This window comes from Triticum aestivum, chromosome 2A, assembly GCF_018294505.1.
Source record: "Triticum aestivum cultivar Chinese Spring chromosome 2A, IWGSC CS RefSeq v2.1, whole genome shotgun sequence".
In the NCBI taxonomy this organism is placed as follows: domain Eukaryota; kingdom Viridiplantae; phylum Streptophyta; class Magnoliopsida; order Poales; family Poaceae; genus Triticum; species Triticum aestivum.
This window is the reverse complement of record NC_057797.1, coordinates 704,038,524-704,062,574: the sequence shown is the minus strand read 5'-3', so window position 1 is coordinate 704,062,574 and position 24,051 is coordinate 704,038,524. Positions and strand designations below refer to the sequence as shown.

The following is a 24,051-nucleotide window of genomic DNA, read 5'->3' as shown; positions in this document are numbered from 1 at the left end:
CAATGCCATGGCTGTCAAACTTGGCATTAAGGGACTGAAATCAAGTCTGGATGCAATGCAATGCAAACACTCTCCACCTACAGATTCATGCTCAGAATATGATCCTAACAGTGATTCTGAGCTAGAGGGAGACCTAAGTCAATGTAGCTCCCTAGTGGAGGAGTCAGAGGAAGATGCCCTATCTTATTCACCCATCAAGGTACTTGCTCTAACTTTCCAAGGTTACATTGCTCGCACATATCTTGCAACTGATGCTTTGCATTGCTTCTACTTTGTTGAACTGCCATTAGCTTAGTTTACGCATCGTGTATGTGAATACGCCCTGCCTATCCATTTTCAGTACATATTCCATCTGTCATCATACCATATTTATCCATTCAAATGTTGTTCTTGTGTATCAGACGTTCAAAAGGAAGAGGGCGATTGCTGATCGTGGAGGAGCACAAGCAAAGTATTTGGAAAAGGTAGTGGCACCTGATAAATCAAATAGCCCATTAGGTGTAGTTGCAATATCACCTGACCCACAAAATACCCCAACTCTAGCAGACTCTAGCCCTACTACACTGGTCATTTCTGATGCCCCAACTCAGCAGACCCCAACTGCAGCAAACAGTATGATTATGCCAGTTGACATAGCACCAGCTGTACGACGCAAAACCCCCATTCCAGCAAAGAGTACACCAAATCCAGTTGCCAAATCCCTTTTCGAACCAGAGAGAGCCCCAATTGCAGCAAATAGGACCCCTGTTCCATTTCTTCCCAGTTTAGAAGACGAAGCTTATGTTGTTGTCAGGAACTTTGTGCGCATCTTTCCTTCATGGAAAGATTATACCGCAGACACAGAACAATTTCCAGTCTTCCTCCGCAACTTACGCGTAAGTAATGTACTAATGTTATTCATGGTCATTACTGCATATGTTTCTGCTGACAGAAGACACAAGATTTCATTCTTTTAAATAGGCGAGGCGCAAACTGGATTGTGATGACGAGCAAGGGTTGGTTGCGCTTTTCAAGCACTCGTTGATGAAGTATCGTTCCTACCTGAGGCAAGCGCACTTCGATGGCAAGCCTCTGAACGAAATTTCTGTAAAGTCTCCGGTGCTACATTTATCCGACGGTGACTGGAATAATCTTGTTACACATTGGTCTCGGCTGCAGCGTAAGGTACTGTCTATGATATCACATCACAATTTGAACTACATTTCTGCATTTGCCTTAATGTCTCACTTGTACGAAAACTGTTAGCAGAAGAACATTCGTTCTCAAGGGACCACAGAATCTCGCAACTATACTGCACACTGCATTGCTCTTGTGAGTACCTCTTGCCCTGTATGACCATATTTACTTTCATAGCTGTTTGATTATGTAGCATCACTGCACATGTTAGCCTCGTAATCGTCCATTTGGTGGACATTATAAGATCCGTATGGACTCTTACATAAATTTAGAATCAACCCAATGCTTTTGAAGAGGTTTAGCTCTGCAGTCCTCTTGTAAGGACTGAACGTGGTCTATCACTGTACTTACATTAACAGCTACTCCCTCCGTCCCATAATATAAGAACGTTTTGTACAGTACACCAGTGTTCAAAACACTCTTGTATTATGGGAAGAGGGATTGGTTCATTTTGTAGCATTCTGCATCTTATCTCCCTCGCCCACCATTTACTAAAAAAGATCAGATCTATATTTAATCTTACCAACAAGTAGAATACACAGACAATGCCAGTGCAGAAGTGTAGCCCATTGCTCTTGTCAGTACATTTTGTCCTGTAACGCTTGTACTTCCAGGGATTGGTAGTTGATTATGTAGCATCAATCTGCATCTTATCTTCATTATCCTCTACCCCTTCCAGTATTATCATATCTATAATTACTCTCTACAAAATGTAGAGTACAGGCAATGCTTATGAAGAAGATTCTGTGCTGAAATTCTTGAGTTATCCTTCCCTTGACATGGAGAAGGGCATTATAAAGCCGGTGTTAACTGTTAATGTAAGTCAGTCCTTCTAAAGCCTTTATCCTCAACTGCTGTTTAATTTGCTCATACTCCCTATCGTTTACTGCTGTTTAGTTTGCTGTTTCTACCAAAATGCATGTTCGTAAGAACCGTAAGTTCTAAGTTTTACTTGTAAAACCAAATTCCTTATTCATACCATGCACATTACTTAATACTCCCTATATGTATGCTTGTTTTTGTGGATCTATAATCCAGTGTGTGGTGAAGCAGCCCACGTTTGCACCTTGTCATCTCCTGTTTTATCTTACTGATGTGGCTGATGATATGAACAACATGCCATGCACATTATCCAAAATAGATACAATGATTTTCTTTGCCCTTCATCTATGCTTGTTATGTTGACATGGTAATCCAGTAGTGTGGTGAAGCTCCCCGCATTATGAACAATGCCAAATTATGCTATTGATATTTTGAACATACTCTTTATTTTCTAATTTGAAATTGGATAGAATTGACAGAACAGTTATCATCTTTGTTTATACACGTGGAAAACCTGTCATCTCTCTGCTTTGTTTCAGGGTGATATGCCTGATGGCATGCACAAGTCTGCTGAAGGCTGTGAGACAAACCCAACATATATTGCAGCAAAGAAGGCAAAACATCTTGAAGATAGCGAGACAACCCCAAAGTCTTGTCTTGATGCAGTGTTCAAGTTACTTGACACTAACAGTCAGACAAGCTCACAGAATTCGTTGTCTGAATCAGTTCGACTTCTTCAGTCCCAAGTTCTAGCAGAAAGGCATTCTGCAACTCAACTTCGACTTGAAGTCCTATCTCTAAGAAAGATTGCGGAGAACACCAATGAGAACCTCATCGCTAAACAGCTACACCTGGAAGCTATGACCGACATGCTAGGCCGGTCTCACAGCCTTGCTCAGCAGCTTGCGCAGCAGTTCCCCCGCAAGGCTAACCTTTCTTGAACTGTCTTGGAAGTGGTCTCGGTTCAGTATTATTTTGTTACGCTGCAATGGTGCCCAGTTTTTGTAATCTGCTTCTACGTTGCGCTTTATGATCACTGGTGGCGAACTTCGATGCCCAGTGGATGTAATATACCTTAAACCCTTTATTGTATAGTGTAGGTTTATTCTAAGTTACTATGCCGTAATTTCTTTATTGTATAGAGTAGCTTTGTTCTTAATTCATACTAGTTACGCAGCAGCATGAAATGAACCCCGGCCCATGATTGTGCGAATCAAATCACGGGCTTTTAACAGGCCAAAATTGTCTCGGTCCTTGTTTGGCCCAATCAGATATCGGCTGCGAGCAGGCCGGATGCAAACAGGGCCGTAGTTAGGCCCAACTATATGACTGGCTTTTAACAGGCCGAAATTAATATAGGGCCGAAATGTTAAACGGGCCCTTAACAGGCCAAAACTAATATCAGGCCGAATTACTAAGTGGGCCTTTAGCAAGTGGGCCCAAAAGCATAGTGTCCAGTTGACGGGCCGAATCTGATATGGGCCATAATTGAGCCCAAAGCCTCTTAAAGGGCCGGACCTGATCTGGGCCGTAATTTGGCCCAGAACGTGGTAGGCTTTTAACGTGCCAGATCTCATATGGGCCACTATTAGGCCCGGAGCGTGGCAGGCCATTAATGGACCGGATCAAATATGGGCCGGCATTTGGCCCAAAACATGGCAGCCAGTTAATGGGCCGGCCTACTAGGGTCCTCAAAATCTTGTGGGCCTACAGCTGGGCCGGCCCATTAATGTCGGCAAAATCTCGTGGGCCTTTAGCTGGGCCGGCCCATTATGACCCGCAAGAATCTTGTGGGCTTTACCTGGGCTAGCCCATTATGGCACACAAAAATCTTGTGGGCCTTTACCTGGGCCAGCCCATTATGGCCCGCAAAATCTTGTGGGCCTTTAGCTGGGCCAGCCCATTACGGTCCGCAAAATCTCGTGGGCCTTTAGCTGGGCCGGCCCATTATGGTCCGCAAAATCTTGTGGGCCTTCAGTTGGGCCGGCCCATTTAAACTTGTTGGGTCGTGCCATGTGTCGACATATCATAGACGCCTATCTGACCCACTGACGAGCTGACACGTGTTTTGTCCGGCCAATAAGAATTTTACACGTGGAAATTTCCCATTGGTCGGGGCTGTTAACGGGTTATCGGATCCAAAACCCGACCCAATAGCTTAACGGCGTTCCGTTACGGTGGATGCCACGTGTCGGTCACCCTTGACGAAAGCACTTCTATGACGCGTGATTTATCGTCATGGAAGTGGACACTTCTGTGATGATAATTTTGGTAATGTCATGGAACACTTCTACGACAGCACAGGTATGACTATCTTGATTCTGTCATAAATTTGTCATGGATGTACATGCATGACAAAAAAAGTGACCTACTGTGACAAACACGTATCATCACGGAAGTGTATTTTTTTTGTAGTGGGGCCCACGAGGGTGGAGGGCGCGCCTAGGGGTGGTAGGCGCGCCCCCTACCTCATGGCCTCCTTCTTTATTTCTTGACGTAGGGTCCAAGTCTCCTGGATCATGTTCGGTGAGAAAATCACGTTCCCAAAGGTTTCATTCCGTTTGGACTCCGTTTGATATTCCTTTTCTTCAAAACCCTAAAATAGGCAAAAAAACAGCAATTCTGGGCTGGGTCTCCGGTTAATAGATTAGTCCCAAAAATAATATAAAAGTGGATAATAAAGCCCAATAATGTCCAAAACAGTAGATAATATAGCATGGAGCAATCAAAAATTATAAATACATTGGAGACGTATCATACTTCAAATATAATTTTTTTCAAATATTACATCCCCACATTGTTTTTCCATTTGACCGCTCATTGATGCTCAATCAGATCTTTCTTCAGCTTCTCATGAGTTGGTCGATGCCAATTTTTTTACTGCATTTGAATAAACTCTTCAAATGTGGCCGGATTCTGGTCTGAAAGTTGGATAGGATCGTCCATGTTCTCAAATTTTAGAGTTGCGGCATCATCATCACTCTCATCCTCGACGATCATATTGTGCATGATCACACAACATGTCATCACCTCCCACAAGGTCTCCGGATCTCATTGTTTAGTAGGTTCATGAACAACCGCAAAACAGGCATGCGGAATTGCAAAGTGAGCTTTTTTTCTGGCCAACTGGGTTAGAGATGGTGCTGACAAAGGTAGCTCACGGATGATAGATACCGTCATTCAGATAGTAGCCCATGTTGTACTCATGTCCATTGACAGTATAGAGGCAAGGAGGTGTTTTTCGTCCAGTCAGCCTCGCAAACAATAGTGATCACTGCAGCACGTTGATGTCATTGTGAGATCAGGGCATGCCAAAGAAAGCGTGCCAAATCCAAAGATTTTGTGATGCAACTGCTTTAGAATTATGGTGGGCTTCTTAACATGACCCTGATAGTGCCCTTGTAAAGCTTCGAGCAGTTCTTCCATTTTCAAAGTTGCAGTCAAGAGATCCACGAAAATCTAGCCACCGTCTTGCTTTTGAGATTGCCAAGAGCCTCTCTGTGTCTGCCATAGTTGGTTTTTTCAGGTACCGAGGTCCATACACCTCGACCACTATACACTAGTAGAAAATAGGGCTTTCGTCACAGCCAGATCAGAGCAATAGTCCCGGCCGCGTTAGAAACTAGGACTAATGTGAGCATTAGTCCTGGTTCGAGCGACGCAGGCATCAGTCCAAGCGGGACTAAAGGGTTTGCGACCGGCTTCGAACGATGCCAGCCCCTTTAGTCCCGGTTGGTATCTCCAACCGGGACTAAAGGTCTATCTTTAGTCTCGGTCGGAGGTACCAATCGGGACTGGAAAAAAAATCATTTTTTTCTTTTGCAAATTTCAATTTTTTTTCTCCCAGCCCTTTAGTCCCGGTTGGTGTCTTTAGCCGGGATTAAAGATAGGGACTAAAGGTCTATCTTTAGTCCCGGTTGGAGACACCAACCGGGACTAAAGCCTTTTACCACTTGGAAAAATCATAACTAAATCATCCTAATTCAGAAAAATACAAATAATATATCAAAATTTGCAGAACAAAAAGATTGATCCATTGAAACAACAACTTTTCCATTTTGACAAATTTTTAAAATCACAAAATTCCATTTAGGAAAATAGAGTTTTTGGATGTTTTAGACGTTTTTTGGGTTTAGCGCTAGGGTTTAGATTTAAGAGTTTAGGGTTAGGTTTTATGGTCTGAACCTTTAGTGTTTACTGTTTAGAATAGAGTTTAAGACGTTTTAAGTCCCCAGTTTAGGGTTTATGACAAAACTTTTTAAAATCACAAAATTCCAAAGGGATAATAGAGTTTTTGGATGTTTTAGACGTTTTAGGGTTTAGATTTCCAAGTTTAGGGTTAGGTTTTATGGTTTGAAACTTTAGTATTTACTGTTTAGAATAGAGTTTCGGACGTTTTAAGTCCCGAGTTTAGGGTTTTCAGAATTCATTTGTAGCTCTTTTCAATTTCAGGCTAATTTAGCTCAAAGAATCATTAAATGCATGAAAGAATAGCAAATGAAGTCAAAAATGGTTGAAATTTAAGGATGTGGCTTTGAATGGTTCATATTGAACACACAAAAGTTCTAGAGTTGAAATAATATTAAAGTATGAAATGTCTTTGTAACAGCTGAGTTTTCGTCCGAAACCCTGTTACTTCGAAAAAGATGGTCCAGTTTGTACACGAAGTGCATTCAGTTTTGGCCATAACCCTCTCAACTTTTTAGCACAACCTATTTGGGTGAAATGATGATACCATGCCAAGTTTCAGGGTTTTCAGAGTTCATTTGTAGTACTTTCCAATTTCAGGCTAATTTAGCTCAAAGAATCATTAAATGCATGAAAAAAATAGCAAATGAAGTCAAAAAGGGCTGAAATTTTAAGGATGTGACTTTAAATGGTTCATATTGAACACACAAAAAATCTTCAGTTAATATAAGTTTTAAAAAATGAAATGTGGTCAAACTCTGGTCAAACAGTGGTCAAACTACTTATTCAATAAATATTAGTGTTATTAAATAATTATTGTTTTATTTTATTTTGAACTTTTTATATTATTTTGGATTTTTTTTGACATTTTTTTCCTTTTTTGAAGTATTTTTGAGTTTTTAAATTAATCATTGTTGTTTGTTAATCATTGTTGTTTATTTTAATAATTATTTGGAATTCAAAAAATTAAATCATGTGACATCAAGACCTAAGGGTTAACAGGATTGATAGCTTACTATTGTCAGAAAAACAACAAGTGCAGACTTGGAAACTAGGGGAGATAGAACCAAAATGTTAAGCGTGCTCGGGCTGGAGTAGTGAGAGGATGGGTGACCGGCCGAGAAGTTAGACGATTTGGAATGAGTGCTGATTAGAGATTAGAGATTAAATTCTGAAGCAGTGAGGAGGGGTGATTAGAGATTATAATGTCAAATAGTTCAAAGATTTGAAAATCAGAAGAAAATTGAAAACAAATCAATTAAAAAATGATTTTTTTCCTTTAGTCCCAGTTGGTATTCTCCAGCCCACGCACAGAGAGCAGCCACATGGAGGGTCTTTAGTCCCGGTTCGTAAAACAACCGGAACTAAAGGGGGGGGGCGGCTTTAGTCCCGACCCTTTTGTCCCGATTCCAGAACCGGGACTAAAGGCCATCTGGAGCCGGGACAAAAGGCGGTCCGAACAGCGCGATCCAAACGGATGCAGGCCGTTTGCGGTTCTGTTTTGGAAATGCCCTTAGACACGGACTCTCAAGCATTCACTATATATTTGGACCGCAGTGTCCGGACCACTTTTGTCACCAACAAGAACCTGGATGTACGATTTTTGATATCCGCTTAGCAGTCTGGATGTACGATTTTTGATATCCGCTTAGCAGTCTGGATGTACGATTTTTGATATCCAAGAGACAAACAAGGGACTTTGAGAGAGTCCAAACATGCACTTAACCAATCACATACATGATACAGGCTACTAAGCGGACATATACATGTTCCTGTTTGAGAGAGTCCCTTGTTTGTCTCTTGGATATCACATCACATGATAGTTTGCCTTCATCTTTATGCTTAGTCATGTTTTAATTTCCATCCAACTTATCCACTAAAAGTTATAATATTTGTCTATCTGACACTTAAATACGTGTAATTGCAGGGTCATGAGTGTAATTCCTCGAATCAGAAGGAGACGGCCGTAATTCGTGAAAGACGGGAGGACCTCACTATAATTATTGGATTGAGATCTTAGGGTATCTCCAGCACTGACTTTTAAATCGCCCGCATTCGTCCGTATCAAGCTGTTTGGACGTGTTTTGTCATCTAATGTGATATCTCATCTATCCGTGGACCGGTCCGGATGTCCGTTTCCAACCAAACAGGAAGCAAATCGGGGGAGCTTTGCGTGTGCCCTGACCGTGTGCGTACCGATCCGCTATAATTTGGTTGAAATATGTCAAAAATATAATGAATATGCTCCTATTTAGATGAAAACCATCCGGTTCTTTCATGTAAGAGTCATCTAAATTTAAATAAAATCTATCCAGTTTATTTAAATATGCATCAAATGTGATCAGAGTTTATGATAAGTTTTTGGATGGTCGGTTTCCGTATCAGTGTTCAGCCTCAGTCCGGTCTGGTCCGTTTTAGGGGACGTGCCCTTAGGGGATGTGATTTGAATCAATTCATAATCTACAGTATTCTGAGAACCGTGCCGGATCTCTGACTCGCCTTCCCTATTTTACACTTCCCAACAGTGTCATCAGAGGATAAATTATTATACTCTGCCGTAGAGATGCAACAGCATGTGCATCTCCGTCGAAGCCGACGTGGCACAGCATGGATGCGGCCACCTGCACCTACACAGCTACACTCCTCGACCCTCACTACAAAGTAGCTAGTCGACTTGGCCCGCCGCCGCCGGCCGGGGTACGCAGTCAGTGAGTCGTCAGTCGTCACTCTCGCAACCCGCCACCGACCCCACCGCTCTCTCTCTCTCTCTCTCTGAGAGACTTCCTGAGTGGCCGCGCCGGCGCCGGCGCCCATGGCCCCCGTCCGGCTCGCCCTCCTCCTCGCCGTCCTGCTCGGGCCCGGCGGCGGCTGCGAGGGGGTGTACATCCCCTACAACACGTCGGCGGGGGTGGTGGACGGGAAGCTGAACGTGCACGTCGTCCCCCACACCCATGACGACGTCGGTTGGCTCAAGACCGTCGACCAGTACTACGTCGGCTCCAACAACTCCATCCAGGTTCGACTTCTGCCGCTCCAAATGTTCTCCCAGATTTTTCCTTTTGTTACCCCTGTTTTCCGTCCGTCGACTTGGTTGAAGCCGAATGTGGGTGTTTTTGGTGGCAGGTCGCGTGCGTTCAGAACGTGCTGGATTCGCTCGTGCCGGCGCTGCTCAAGGACGAGAACCGCAAGTTCATCTACGTCGAGCAGGTAAGCAGCCTGTCAAGATTGTTGCTGTAGAATTCCTCGAATACGCACGAGTGTGCGTATCATATGATATCTTATACTAGAAGGGATTGTTGCTGTAGAATTGGGACCTGGGAGGGGAGGATGCAGAGCAATGTTACCACCTGTAACCGCTCTGTTTCTTGCTTTGCAACCCGGCTGTTTCAATTCATTCTACAACCAAATGGCACGGATGGTGTTACAATGTGGGTTCATTTTTGGGTCTGATGCTGTGATTTTTCTTCAGTAATTAACTGTTTATATATGAATGGTTGGTTGGCTGCAGGCGTTTTTCCAGAGATGGTGGAGGCAGCAGAGCGACAGTATCAAGGATACGGTGAAGGGGCTCGTCAGCTCCGGACAGTTGGAATTCATGTACGCTAGCTAGCTCTTTCAACAACTTCCGTTTTGGCAACCATGTCTCTGTTCTATATCTGACTGATGGCATATCCCTCCTTGTGATCCATCGACGCTGAAGAAATGGGGGCATGTGCATGCACGACGAGGCGACCGTGCACTACATTGACATGATTGATCAAACCACGCTGGGGCACAGATTCATCAAGGAGGAGTTCGGCCAGATCCCAAGGATCGGCTGGCAGATTGATCCGTTTGGGCACTCTGCAGTTCAGGCCTACCTCCTCGGCGCACAGGTAATCCATTTATGCCATGCTTTCAGATTTTGTGTGACTTTGACGATGCTTCACAGGAGAAAAGAAAACTAAGTCAAAGTTCCTTATATGGTCCACTATTATATGAACCACATTTTACTGTCTTTCATTCAGGTAGGATTTGATGCCTTGTATTTCTCCCGGATTGATTACCAAGATCACAAAAGGAGGAAGGGGACCAAAGAGCTTGAGGTCGTATGGAGGAGCTCTAAGACCTTTGGCTCATCAGCTGATGTGAGTAGCATTTTCCTTTTGCGTAATGTAACTATGTGAGTGCTGTGAATCACTTTGATGATCATGGGGTCGTCTTCGCAGTATTTCTCGCTGCGAGCGGCATGCAGTTCACCGCACGAGGTGGCATGTTCCAAATGAAAACCATGACCATAGAAAAGCATATATATTTTGTAACAGTTCCCTTATTGTTATGCTCATTTTTCTTTCAGATTTTTACTGGTATCTTCCCAGGTGGTTATGAACCACCAACTGGTGAGTTTTATTTTGAGATTGGTGCTGAGTCCCCTGTTGTCCAGGTAAATTAACGAGAACTTCAGATATGTTAGTTCAGTCAACACCAGGAATAATCCAATTCTTCATCACTTTTATCTGTGTAGGATGATCCCCTTCTTTTTGATTACAATGTTGAAGAACGGGTGAATGCTTTTGTTGCTGCAGCGCTGGCACAGGTACATTAGGGTCATTAGGTCTCCTATATGTTTTCTTTTTTGAGTTAATTACACAAAACCACAACTTCAGGATAACTTATAACACTTTACCACAACGTTTGAGTTTTTTAACGCAAAACCACAACTTCGGGGCAACTTATAACACTTTACCGCAACTTTTGAGTTTTTTAATACAAAGCCATAACTTCTAAACTAATTCTCAACATTGAGCCAAAATCTATCGGTCAACTACTTTAATAGCCAATCTGAATGATTTGGCCCACATGTCAGGCTCTAGGTAGCAAGTTCCCTCCTACGTGGCGCTGACTGGATATGTGTAACATAGCAGTCTGCATACGACATCATCGTATCCTCGACGATGCGTTCACCTGCAGCTCCCCAAGACCTCTCTGTCTAGTTCGCGTGCCCCGCCTGACCATGCCATAGTCCGGACGGGTGCGGCTTTGCGACACTAGGAACCTCGCCTTCAAGGATGCTTGGAGTGATCATCCTATCGCAGAATTTCGACCACCCCACCAACAACCAGCTCCCTGCTCAATGCGTCGGTGGAGTTGATAGCGCCGGTACGGGATGGCAAGAGGAGGAAATGGTAGGCCACATAGGAGATGCGCACATGCCACCTTTTTCCAACTTAGGTCCTAACATGTGGGCCCAATCAATCAGATTGGCTATTAAAAGAAGTTGACCGATAGATTTAGGCTCAATGTTGAGAATTAGTTCAGAAGTTGTGGTTTTGTGTTAAAGAAACTCAAAAGTTGTGGTAAAGTGTTATAAATTGACTTGAAGTTGTGGTTTTTTATTTAAAAACTCAAAAGTTGTGGTAAAGTGTTATAAGTTAACCTGAAGTTGTGGTTTTGTGTAATTAACTCTTCTTTTTTTGATAAATCCTGTACTACTTATGTTTTTAAGGGAGTGTCTCCTATATATCTTCATGCTGGATGAGAATCCATTGGTCTACTACAATTTTTTTTATCAAATTAGAATGGCCATCTGGATTTTACAGTCACAAGTTCATACCTAACGTTGAAAATGCAGCTTCAGATTTCAATGTTACTTCGACCTAAGCATTTCATGCTGAAAAGCTATTATTTTAAGAGCACCTCCAAATGTACATAGCAAATTTTATACGTCCGTGGACAACGCTGCCTCGCCTCTCTTTTGTCTGTGTCCGCAGCCGCCCCCTCCTCCCCCCACCCCCCGTCATATCTAACCCTTAATTTGGAAGTATATTAAGTGCATGCGAATATTAAGTAGGATATTATTTGCATGTTATTATGTGATTAACATTATATTTGGCATGGAATTAATTACACGCTAAACGTGTTGAGCGCTTGACATTGAAGCAGTCTAGATCGTTGGATTGGCATGATTTGATGACCGAGATTAATTGGATCTGCCCCTTTGGGTCTTTTTATATTGGTACAGATATAGATATAGATACAACACCATGCAACGTCGATTTCATCATATCGTAGTGCACCATACATAGAAAAAAAATAGCTACATGCAAAACAATAACTACCCTAATCTTACTCATCGTCCAAAGTCGATGTCAATGACCTCCTTGTCGGAGCCGCCGGTCTCATGGTCATTGACGGCAGGGTGAATCGAGGGTGTCTCCTCCTCCTCGTCCGGGAACAGCCGCTCTTGCCGAACGTCGAAGAGGTGGATAACATGATGGTTCGCCGCCACCTCCCGCTCGGACTGGGGCGACTTGAGGATGGCCTGGTTCTCGTCCACCAAGGTGAGATCGGCAACGAGTGACATGAAGGCGGAAGCACCCGCACATTCGACCTCCATCTGCACCTCTGTCGCGAGGTAATTCGCCTCCATGGCTTGGCGAGATGGAACGGCTCCTCCACCTCGGGCCATGGGGTCAGCCTCCATGGTCCCTCCTCCTCCTCTTTCTTCAAGCTCGGGTCTAGAGCGCCCGGAGGTAGGCCAGGCGCAATGTGGGCGGTGCTCGGTACCTCGGCAACACGCATCTTCGTCGCGATCTCCATCCGGTGCTCTGACGTAAGCATTTAGTGATAGATGACCTTCTCGCGGACCATGGAGGATAGCAATGTCAGAGCGGAATGGGATGCAAACGGGGAAGCGGTGGCAATGCAGATGGGAGGAAAGGGAAGGAAATAGGGGCGGCTAGGGTTTGTCCTCACCGGTTGGCTTAAATAGCCGGGGATTGGCCCCTCGGGTAGCGCGCTAACCATGAATGAGGGCACCAAACCTATGACCTCCCTGAAGGACAGATGGGTTTTCGCATGTGTCTGTCAGTCGGCTGCCTCATGGATGGGCTGGGTTTGAGGGGTGCCAGACAACCTAAAAATATTGGCAGAGTTTGGGGATCCGCATGGGATACGGACTATCTATCTGGACATATAGGGAGAAGTATGTCTGTGTGGGGGGATGTGGTCCGCTTGGAGATGCTGCAAGACTATCTTTTCTAAACCTACGCCTGCGGAACCGCTAGCACAAGCAAATCTCCTCTTCTTTGTTAGAAATAGTACTCCGATACGTGCAAAGCATGTTTAAGTTGGAATTCCAATTGCATGACACAACTTCATAGGAACAAAATATGGGCAACGATCTTGTTTTGGGTGTTTTCTCTCTTTCTTATGATATTACGAATAATCTTAGGTGAGATTGTGAGCTCACTGTGTGTGGACAGATCATACTGACGCGCTGCTGGTTCCAGAAGAATGTAGACACATCTGGGTACATTTAGGTTCTGTAGATGCGAATCCCAACAACCTAGACCATTGGATTAGCATCAATCAATGGCTGGTATCACATTCAAGCACTAGTAGAAAAAAGGCCATTTGTTCCGGTTCTGGAACCGGGACTAAATGGTCGTTACTAAAGCCCCCCCTTTAGACCCGGTTCTTATACGAACCGGGACTAAAGGCCCTCCACGTGGCCCCTGCGTGGAGGTCCATCTTTAGTCTCGGTTGGTGCCACCAGCCGGTACTAAAGAAAATTTTATGATTTTTTTGAATTTTTTTAAAATTTTGTTTTTGATTTTTTTTCTGAATTTTCAAATTTCTTAATTATTTTAATCTCTAATCAGCATAGATTAAAATCGCGGGAGAAACGATTTCGCGGCGGCCTCTCCCAGCAGCTATAGCGGCCACGGCAAATAGCGGAAATTTTTCTGGTGGGAGAGATGATTCTGGAGGGTTTTGCTGATTTTTGAACCATTTAGAGGGATATGTGGAGGATTTCGCGGCAGCAGCCATAGCGTAGCGACGAGGCTCTGGGCAGCCATAGCGCAGCTATCGCGGCTATTTCACGGGCTATTTTAATCTATGCTAATCAGCCCTCGTCACTGCTCAATTTAACCTCTAATCTCTAATCACCCCTCATCATTCCAAATCATCTAACTTCCCGAACGGTCCCCCATCCTCTCACTACCCCATCCTGAGCACGCTTAACTTCCGGGTTCTATTCTCCCTCGTTTCCAAGTCTGCACTTGTTGTTTTCTTGACAATATTAAGATGTCAATCCTATTAACCCTCAGGAGTTTAGCTTGAGCATCAAGTCACACATTTCACTGTTTGAGTTTGAAACTATCATTCTAAAAAACAATAATTATTTAGTAACACTAATATTTCTTGAATTAGTAGTCTGACCATTGTTTGACCAAAGTTTGACAAAAATTCAAAAAAATTGAAATAATTATTTAGTAACACTAATATTCTTGAATAATTATTTATTAACACTAATACTTCTTGAATAAGTAGTTTGACCATAGTTTGATCAGATTTAACGAAAATCCAAAAAAACTGAAATTTGAGCATAACTTTTTTTCCTTTTAGAATTTGAGGATTCTAAAGATTTGCAAACAGGCCGTAGGCTGTCAAAACCGGATGCGGATTTTCGTGCTGAACATTTTGATATATTATACATTTTTTTCTGACATCGTATGCAAAAGTTATAGCCGTTTTACATTTTCCCTACACTTTTTGCAAAACATGTCCAATTTTAAGTTTTTAAATTTTCCTAACTAGTAGATGTAGTAACATAACTACATCTCGAAGGATTTTAACTTTTTAAGTTTTATCATTTTCTTTTGCTTTTTACAAAACTGAAAAGGCGATACAAGGGGAGGGGGGGTAGGATTTGAAAATTTAGTACCGGTTTGTGCCACGAACCGGTACTAAAGGTACCTTTAGTACCGGTTTGTGCCACGAACCGGTACTAATGGGCATCGCACCCTTTAGTCCCGGTTGGTGGCACCAACCGGGACTAAAGGCCCCATTTGAACCGGGAGTAATGCCTGTACGGTGCCCTAGCCGCTCGAACCGGGACTAATGCTCACATTAGTCCCGGTTCGTAATGCAACCGGTACTAATACTCTTTTCTGGCCGAACCAAAGCCCCTTTTTCTACTGGTGAAGGCTTCGGATTCAAAATTTCAAAATTTTAAAACTGGTACACTATATAGTACTATAGTTATAGATATAGATAATCCTAGGTGCACGGCAAACCCATTCCAAGGTCCCATGGGTGGTGGTTGTAATTTCCAAAAATAGTGCGAGGCCAGCAGTAGGGAAGGACCTAGAATAAGTCGATCATGTGGCTGGTGGAAAATATGATGATAGTGAGGCCGATCTGATGGCGTGCACATGGTTTTGCTGATAAGCCAAATGCATACCATTCTACAAATTGATTTCCTGTTATTTAAACCGCATCGTTTCATACTTAAAAGTTGTTGTTCTACTTATACCTACACCGGTATACAGTGTATCAGTTTTGAGTGAATCTAAAGCATCAATCCTGATTGCTCGCATACTCAATCTAACAGTTGAGACAGTGGGATTCGTGTGAACAGTGACCATCAAGGACGCGCAGCGGCTTGGAGATGGGTCTAGAAAGAGGGCAGGAGAGAAAGAAAACTAAAGTAAATAATTGAATGTGGAGCCCGCTGGTTAATTTCCTTTGTTTTTACAATTTTGGTCACCAACCAATAGGGATAACACTTGTAATATTTCTTTTTGTACAACAATAATATTCATTTCTGAATTCATTCATAGACCATATTCTTTTGCATTTCTTTTCGTAATGCAGTCTAATGCTTTTCTTCTTTTACCAAAATCACTTATGTTCAGACATGCATTGCTCACGTGTGTACATGTGTTTGTCGTAATTTATATTCGTTATATTTTTTTGTAGGCAAATATCACAAGGACAAACCATATCATGTTTACAATGGGAACAGACTTCAAATATCAATACGCAGAAAGTTGGTTCAGACAGATGGATAGATTAATTCATTATGTGAACAAGGTAAATGATGAGCCTGGAATGACAATATCAAATTGATATCACTAGATTTTCGAAATATATACTTGTGTTTGTTCGAAACAACATACGAGTACTTAAGAAATATGGTCCAAGTGGTACTTTGTCTTTTTGCGAAAAGGACTTGGTTCTATTGTAGAAGTTGACGGGAAGTACAAAGGACCTAAACTGCTTATATTCTGAAGCAGATGGTGTATTTCTTTAGTAACTTCATAGCTATATGACAAACTTATAATCACAACACTACTGAATCATATCTCGTGAGCTATCACCATCACGATTGTCTCTGTTCTAAATCATGAAATACATTTGAAATGCTTCCAGTCTTCTCACACTATGGGAACATGCCATGGGATGCATTTGATTTTTTTTGCTTTAGATAAGGATATAATTGATTTATTTTGAGCATTTTAAATTGGTAAATAAGTAAATAATGCTTAAATTTTATGTAAAATACCTATTAACACATTATAATTCACCATTGTTCTGTTTGACCATACCTCAGGATGGCCGTGTGAATGCTCTGTACTCCACACCTTCCATTTACACTGATGCAAAATTTTCTGCAAATGAGCCATGGCCTCTCAAGACAAACGATTTCTTTCCGTATGTTCTATCTTGGAGTATATTCATAATTAGTACAATTAAAACGTTGCTTTTGTATTTTGTTCCTTAACGTTCATATGGCTGTGTGTCTTCGGTCAGATATGCAGATAGGCGCAATGCATACTGGACAGGTTACTTCACAAGCAGACCCGCCTTAAAACGATATGTCCGCATCATGAGTGGATATTACTTGGTAGTTTACCTACTATTTTAATGTTGCCCTCCAGATATCCAACACCAAATGATATAATGTCTTGGTCACTTGGTGGTGTTCTTCCTTAAAGGTCAATATGTTTTCACTTTCAGGCAGCTAGGCAGCTGGAGTTCTTCATTGGGAGAGGCAAGTCAGGTTTCACAACAGATAGTTTAGGAGATGCTCTAGCTCTTGTCCAGCACCATGATGCTGTTACAGGAACAGAGAAGCAACACGTTGCAGATGATTATGCGAAGAGACTATCGATTGGCTATAAGAAAGTAACTAATCGAGAAAATTGATGTAATTCGTATTTGATGATTTCTTTTGGGATTTAATGGATTGTTTAATTTGGTTTGATTCTTTTCCAGGCGGAGGAACTGGTTTCGACTTCTCTTGCTTGCTTGAGTGAGTCAGGCTCAAATTCTCGTTGTTCGTCCCCAACGACAAATTTTGGGCAGGTCGGTTTGCAGGTTTTCTTTAACAAAGTTCCCTCTTTAGTTAAAACTTAAATGACTTTGTTTACTGATCTCTTTTTTCAGTGTCCTCTCCTGAATATTACATATTGTCCCCTTTCCGAGAAGAACTTTTCTCAAGGCAAAAGCTTGGTGAGTTCTGTTCTTAACTCATGGCTCTTTTTAAGATGAAATTTTATAGGTTTTAAATAATCCATGATACTTTCTTCGCAAGTAAACCCATGCAACATCTAATATGGTGTTTTCATCTTTTCGTTACAGGTTGTTCTTGTGTACAACTCTCTTGGATGGGAACGAGAGGATGTCCTCCGCATACCAGTATGCAAATTTCGTTCCCTGAAAACATGATATTTTGTTGGTTTTTATTGATCATTCATACATCCATCTATTCTGTATATGAATATATGTGCTTATGAATAGTGCCACTACCATGAAACTTCTATATTATAGAATGAGAACTAAATTGGCCTCTTTGTAAAATTAACAGGTCATGAGTGACTCAATTGTTGTTCATGATTCTAAGGGAAGAGAAATTGAATCGCAACTTCTGCCAATAGCTAATGCCTCATCGTACCTACGGGACAAACATGTCAAAGCTTATTTGGGCACATCGCCTGCTTCAAAACCTAAGTTTTGGGTTGCCTTTTCTGCTTCGGTACCACCACTTGGTTTTAACACTTATTTTGTTTCGAGCGGAAAGAGATCAGGTGAATTCATATCTTTCATCTTGATATGCAGCAAAATAGAAAGCATCACTCAGAAGTTTGACAATTTTTCTGTCACATTATATACATTTCAGCATCTATCTCTTCGCCATCCACTCTATACCCTCAGGGAAGTAAAAGTAGGAATCTGCAAGTTGGGCAAGGGCATTTGAAACTTCAATATGATGCAGCTGGAGCATTATCCCGGTACTCCGATAGCAAGACTCGGGTAATTTGCCAATTCCTAAGCATTACTTCTAATCTGAAACAGTTTTACCTCTTGCCTTGCTTTCATCTTAAGTAGTACAGAAGTTGTATGCTAAGATTACCCACGGTTATCTTCCCTAGCAGCTCATATGTCCACTGTGGTATTGGATATCAAATTTCGCTTTTTGTTTTGCATGTTATCTAGAATCACTTGTACTCAAGAACCATTAACATATTTCAAGGTTGAAGAAAATTTCAAGCAGAAGTACAAGTATTACATAGGACAAGATCATGGAGATGGAGATGATCCTCAGGTGCACTAGGGATTCGACAAATAATATATTTTACCTCAAAAGTAGAAATTACTAATACTGGCATCTGCTTTCTTTTTCCTGGACCGTAGGCTTCAGGAGCATACATATTTCGCCCCAACGGTTCCGTTCCTATCAAAACTGATGGTCAGGTATGAAGAAGGGACCAAAGTATCTCTAAAATAGTGAATGGATAACAGGAGATCTTTAAAAAAGATTCATTATCGGTCTGACGTGAAATTATGTTTCCCACTTCAAGGTTCCTCCCACGATTCTGCGCGGGCCCATATTGGATGAAGTGCATCAGCAGATTAATTCATGGATATACCAGGTTAATAATATGAATACTGTTTGTTTGAACCACCACTCATGGGGATTTACTTGCTTCCTTTTTTTGCCAGATCTTAAGGTTCTCAACGAATTTCTAGCACACATCTCTGTCACTACAGCAACAGTACCGTAATTCATTTGAAATTTTTGATTGTAATGCTATTCATTCTGAATTAGCGTACACCTTAGACTCATTAGACTTACTATTGTCCATTCAACATCTTTTGATTAGATCAGGCAAATACTGATGTGTATGCCTTTTGGTGAAATTGCATATCTAAAATAAATTGAGGTTGATACTTGATAGTGCCAAGAATATGGACTTTTCTGTTTTTTCATTCCTTGTTAATTGACTTAAATTACTTTTGTATGCTTGATAATTGATATAGTCTTTCTTATCTTCGTACAGATCACTAGAGTTTACAAGGAAAAGGACTATGTGGAAACCGAGTTCATAGTGAGTAATTGCACCTTGGATTGGTTTCTTCTTGAGGCCTTCACATTTTGCATAATAATTAGTTCGTCTTGTTTCTTTTATGCCATTACATATTTCTAACATCTCATTAATAATTGTTTTTATTCATAGATTGGACCAATACCAGTAGACGATGGAAATGGAAAAGAACTATCAACTGAAATTATTACTAGCATGGCAACAGACAGAACATTTTATACCGATTCCAGTGGACGTGATTTCATCAAAAGGGTATGATTCACTAGCACTAGCACTTGACCCTTTCCAAAAAAGAAAAAAAAGACAAAAAATGTCTATTGCCTTTCTAATAAATGCAGTGAGCACAAAAAATAGTGCACAAATAACTGTATTAATGATTCTTGTGCTAGTTTCGAGGGAAGAATCTAACAATGTTATAGAGGATTACTGCAGCTGCAACATAAAATACGTGTTGTTATGGTGCACCATTATGTTATACTACCTATTTTAGTATACAAGATACCCTTTTTCTTTCAGGTACGGGATTATCGCTCAGAGTGGAAGATTGAAGTAAACCAACCCATTGCAGGAAACTATTATCCGGTGAACTCCTGTTTGCTCTATATTTTAAACAAGGAAGCTTACTAGTATCACTAAGAAATGGCTTCTTTCATTGTTTTCCGTCATTGAGTGAACATCTGAAAGTAGTTCAGAGTTCACTTTGCATTTCCCCCTCAGTTTATTAGGTATTTTGTTTGTCGAGAATTTTTTGTTTGCTTTGTAATTGATACTCCCTCTGTTTCATAATGTAGTGCATACATATTTCTTGAAAAGTCAAACCTCACAAACTTCGACCAAGATTGTGGAGAAAAATATTTACATCTAGAATGCCAAAGATATATCATTAGATTTATCATAAAGATGTAGTTTCATATTTTATAATTTTGGTATTGTAGGTATAAATAGTTTCTCTATAAACTTGATCGAAGTTTGCAAAATTTGCCTTTTCAAAAAAGAGAAAAGCATGTTTTTGGTCCCTCAAGTTCCCTAAAAGTATAGACTTGATCCCTCAAGATTTTCTGGTAAACATTTGATCCTTCAAGTCTCAAAACCCGACAAGTTTGGTCCAAAACCAGATTTTGACCACGTTCAACGGGTTTGACCACATTGACCAGGTTTGACCGATCAACAGTAAATTCAAAAAATAGCTAACAAATAAAAGAAAATCTGATTTTTTTGTCATCCAATATGCTCAACTTCTTAAGGTGCGTGAAAATTTTCATAGTGTTTGGACACTCGACGAGCTCGTGGCAAAAAAAATATATATACAAATCGACTACCTGAACTGTAAATTCAAAACAATAGCAAAAAATAAATCAAAAAAGTCTGAAATTTTGTGGCAACTAAGATGATTGGGTGTGCTAGGTGCGTGTAAAGTTTTGTTCTCAAATAACATCCGAGGAGCTCTAGCAAAAAAATATTTTGGCTTTTTTTGTGAGTCAAAATTTGTTTTTTGCCACGATTTCCTCGTATGTCAAAACACCACACAAATTTTATGAACCTAGCGCACCCAAGAATTTTGGTTCCCACAAAATTTAAGATTTTTTGAATTTTTGACCTATTGTTTTTTAATTTACGTTCAACTAGAGTAGATTTGTATTTTTTTTTTGCCATGAGCTCCTTGAGTGTCCACACAATGAAAATTTACACGCACCTTCAGAACTTGAGCATATTGGATGCCAAAAAAAAGTTTTTTTTTGAATTGTTTTACTATTTTTTCAAATTTACTGTTCATTGGTCAACCCTAGTCAACATGGTCAAAATCTGTTTTTGGACCAAACTTGTTCAGTTTTGAGACTTGAAGGACCAAATATCCAAAAAAGGTCTTGAGGGACCAAGTCTATGCTTTAAAAAAAATCTATACGCACTATGTTATAGAAAGGAGTAAGTTTCTGGTCACTGGCTCTACCTGTAGATGGTAACAGACAGTTAATGACAGCTAAAGCAACTCTCTTCTTCACTTATTTAGCACCCTAAGAATAGGACTTTATCTCTACATGTAGTGATGTAATTGTGTAGCTATGTGATCTCGCAGCCCAAAAAGACACACAAATTTTGACATTTAATGACATATGACGCAAGTCTCTGCATTTGGTGACATACAAGATGCTAACATAGAAATTTGATCCTCGAAAAACAATTTGTGGCATAGGAAATGAAGATTTAGTTGTATTTGGAAGGCTTTGGTAGGTGGGAGGCTATTGGTGATTATGGAAGGCTGATAATTTAAAATGTTGAGAGTGAGGTTATTCATACTTTGTCAATATTTGAAAAAATTGGGAATCGTCAGCTCCAAAGTTGCAAATTATTCTGTAGTTTTGCTTGTAGATTGTGGTGGGGGCAGATTTGTATACAGATTGATAGATAATTATGTATTTATTTTCAGGTTAATCTTGGAATTTATGTGGAAGATGGCACCAAAGAGTTGTCTGTACTCGTAGACAGGTCTGTTGGAGGTTCTAGCATAAAGGATGGACAAATAGAGCTAATGCTACACAGGTACATGTCACGGAGCACAGTTGCACAGTATTTTCTTGCTTCTTTCATCCTTTAGCTGTTCTTTTTTTCCTTTCCACCTCTTCTTCGTTAAATATTTCTTACTCCTTGTGTAGGAGGCTAGTCCATGATGATGGCCGCGGTGTTGCGGAAGCATTAGATGAAGAAGTATGTTTGGATGATCAATGTGAAGGACTAGTTGTAAGTATCTTTCTGACCATGTGCTTTGGATGGAATTCAGAATTAGATGTTTGCTACTGAAATATAATCTTATCAGCAATATAGGCATCATTACATTGTTTATAAAATTTCTTTCTTTCTTTGCCTCCGTTCGGTCAACTCTTGGTGTATAGCCCATTGGTTTGGTCAACTCTTGTTACAGAGGAAGCAATTTACTCATCTCTCACCAAATCCCGTTCCCACATATATTGAAGAGGTGTTTGATGTACCATAGCAGATCGATTATTTGTTGTATTATTTACAAGGGTTCCCTCTTTACAAGCAAATGTTGTGCGGAAACCTTCTTTAAATAAAGCAATGTATTACAATATGGACAGATTGAAGGAAAATACTATCTCAAAATTGACCCACAAGGAGACGGAGCTAGGTGGCGTCGTACATTTGGTCAGGAACTGTACTCCCCTCTTCTTCTTGCGTTTTCAGAGCAAGAGCAGGTATATATAAATTTTGTTGCACTTGTGATCGATCAAACAGCTATTCTTGTCGTATTGAACATTTCCCTACTCGTACTTTTCAGGATGGAAGCAACTGGGTGAATTCGCATGTTTCATCATTCTCTGCAATGGATCCAACTTACAGCTTTCCTGAAAATATCGCGTTGCTTACTCTCCAGGTATGTCGTGTATATGGAGAATGGACCATTGCTATCTTATCTCCTTATAAAAGGAAAATGAAATTGGGTATAGACTGTGCAAGAGATTACTGATCTGATAACTCTGAGTAGTGTAGCATTTATTTTTATTTTATTTTTTGCAATGGCGCAAGTTAGTTTTTTATCCTACTGGTTTGAGTTAGCTGCAACAACTGTTATCGATACCACAGAATATTGATGAAAATGCTACGTGGGTTCGTTTGTGGTGGCAATCATTATAAACAACCGTTTCATATACTGTTTTAAAACGCTTGAGCATTGTACAGGAGCTTGAAGATGGAAGTGTTCTTCTTCGGTTGGCTCACCTATACGAGGTCTCAAACCTTGATCCTTTACTTCCCCTTGCCCCAATCAGATCCAATTTGCACGTTTTGTAAACATTGTACTGTGCATGTAGGCTGGAGAGCATAAGGATCTCTCAGTTCCGGCGAGGGTCGACCTCAAGAGGGTATTCCCAAATAAAAAGGTGATATTCATTAAACTTGTTTAAATATATATGCTTTTATGTACATTTTGATTGGATCCTGATGAATATTTTCACTTCCTTTCCAACCCTAATGCTCCAGATTGACAAGATCAGTGAGACAAACCTATCGGCAAACCAAGAGCGCGCTGCCATGGAGAAGAAGAGGCTGAAGTGGAAGGTTGGAGGGCCTCCCCCAAAGGAAAATGTGGTCCGTGGACGTCCCGTGGATCCTTCCAAGCTCCTCGTCGAGCTGGCACCCATGGAGATCCGCACATTTGTCATTAGCTTTGACCACCGACTCGCCGAACATCTCGGCTAAGCAGCATGCCGATGACCGTCGGTGTTGTAATGTTTTATTGCGACTCGGAATATTGTATTTTCTTTTGCGGAAACTCAAAATATTGTAGTTAGAGGTTAAGTCCTAGTTCGTTTTTATGTGTTTTTATTGGTCGATTAGGCTTTGTGTCCTGCTCAGAAAGACGAGATGGTTACGGCTCCTTAAAGATGGAATAAGATCCTCCCTGCCTAGTCCACACATTTTCACTTCCGGAGCCGCGTGCCTCCTCGAACCCCGACACGAAAACCCTAACTCCGGCGGCCGCGCCTCCTCCTCCTCTCATCCACCTCCTCGTTGTCCGCCATGGTGTGGAAGTGGATCCCCGGACGCAAGGGTAAGCATGGCCATGAGGTTGGTTCCTCCTTCAACTGTCGCCGCTCCAGCAGCTCCGCGATGCCCGCATTTAGCCTCTCCCCGCCGACGGCCCTGCGGCGCGCTCGGCCGTACGTCAAGGCTGAGATCTGCCAGCGCTATTGGG

At 41.4% G+C, this 24,051-nt stretch overlaps 1 protein-coding gene across 1 annotated transcript; it reads left to right on the top strand.

Annotated features, from left to right (window-relative positions):
• Positions 1 to 8,869: 8,869 nt before the first annotated feature.
• LOC123190375 (alpha-mannosidase At3g26720) lies at positions 8,870 to 23,692 on the top strand. Its single transcript, XM_044603002.1, has 29 exons — positions 8,870 to 9,202; positions 9,310 to 9,393; positions 9,695 to 9,783; positions 9,887 to 10,061; positions 10,194 to 10,313; positions 10,523 to 10,609; positions 10,691 to 10,762; positions 15,934 to 16,047; positions 16,568 to 16,668; positions 16,768 to 16,861; positions 16,975 to 17,142; positions 17,233 to 17,322; positions 17,404 to 17,469; positions 17,599 to 17,655; positions 17,825 to 18,044; positions 18,137 to 18,270; positions 18,491 to 18,562; positions 18,652 to 18,711; positions 18,819 to 18,890; positions 19,299 to 19,346; positions 19,476 to 19,595; positions 19,860 to 19,925; positions 21,769 to 21,881; positions 21,995 to 22,079; positions 22,436 to 22,552; positions 22,636 to 22,731; positions 23,037 to 23,084; positions 23,168 to 23,236; positions 23,337 to 23,692. Exons 1-29 carry the CDS (start codon positions 8,999 to 9,001, stop codon positions 23,553 to 23,555), a joined length of 3,060 nt encoding a protein of 1,019 aa, XP_044458937.1. The 5' UTR covers positions 8,870 to 8,998; the 3' UTR covers positions 23,556 to 23,692.
• Positions 23,693 to 24,051: the final 359 nt, after the last annotated feature.

Coding starts and splice junctions, on each gene's coding strand:
- LOC123190375 (XM_044603002.1), top strand. CDS start 8,999: ATGGCCCCCGTCCGGCTCGCCCTCCTCCTCGCCGTCCTGCTCGGGCCC. Junction 17,323..17,403: donor CAACGACAAATTTTGGGCAG/GTCGGTTTGCAG, acceptor CTCTTTTTTCAG/TGTCCTCTCCTGAATATTAC. Junction 18,712..18,818: donor CTATCAAAACTGATGGTCAG/GTATGAAGAAGG, acceptor TCCCACTTCAAG/GTTCCTCCCACGATTCTGCG.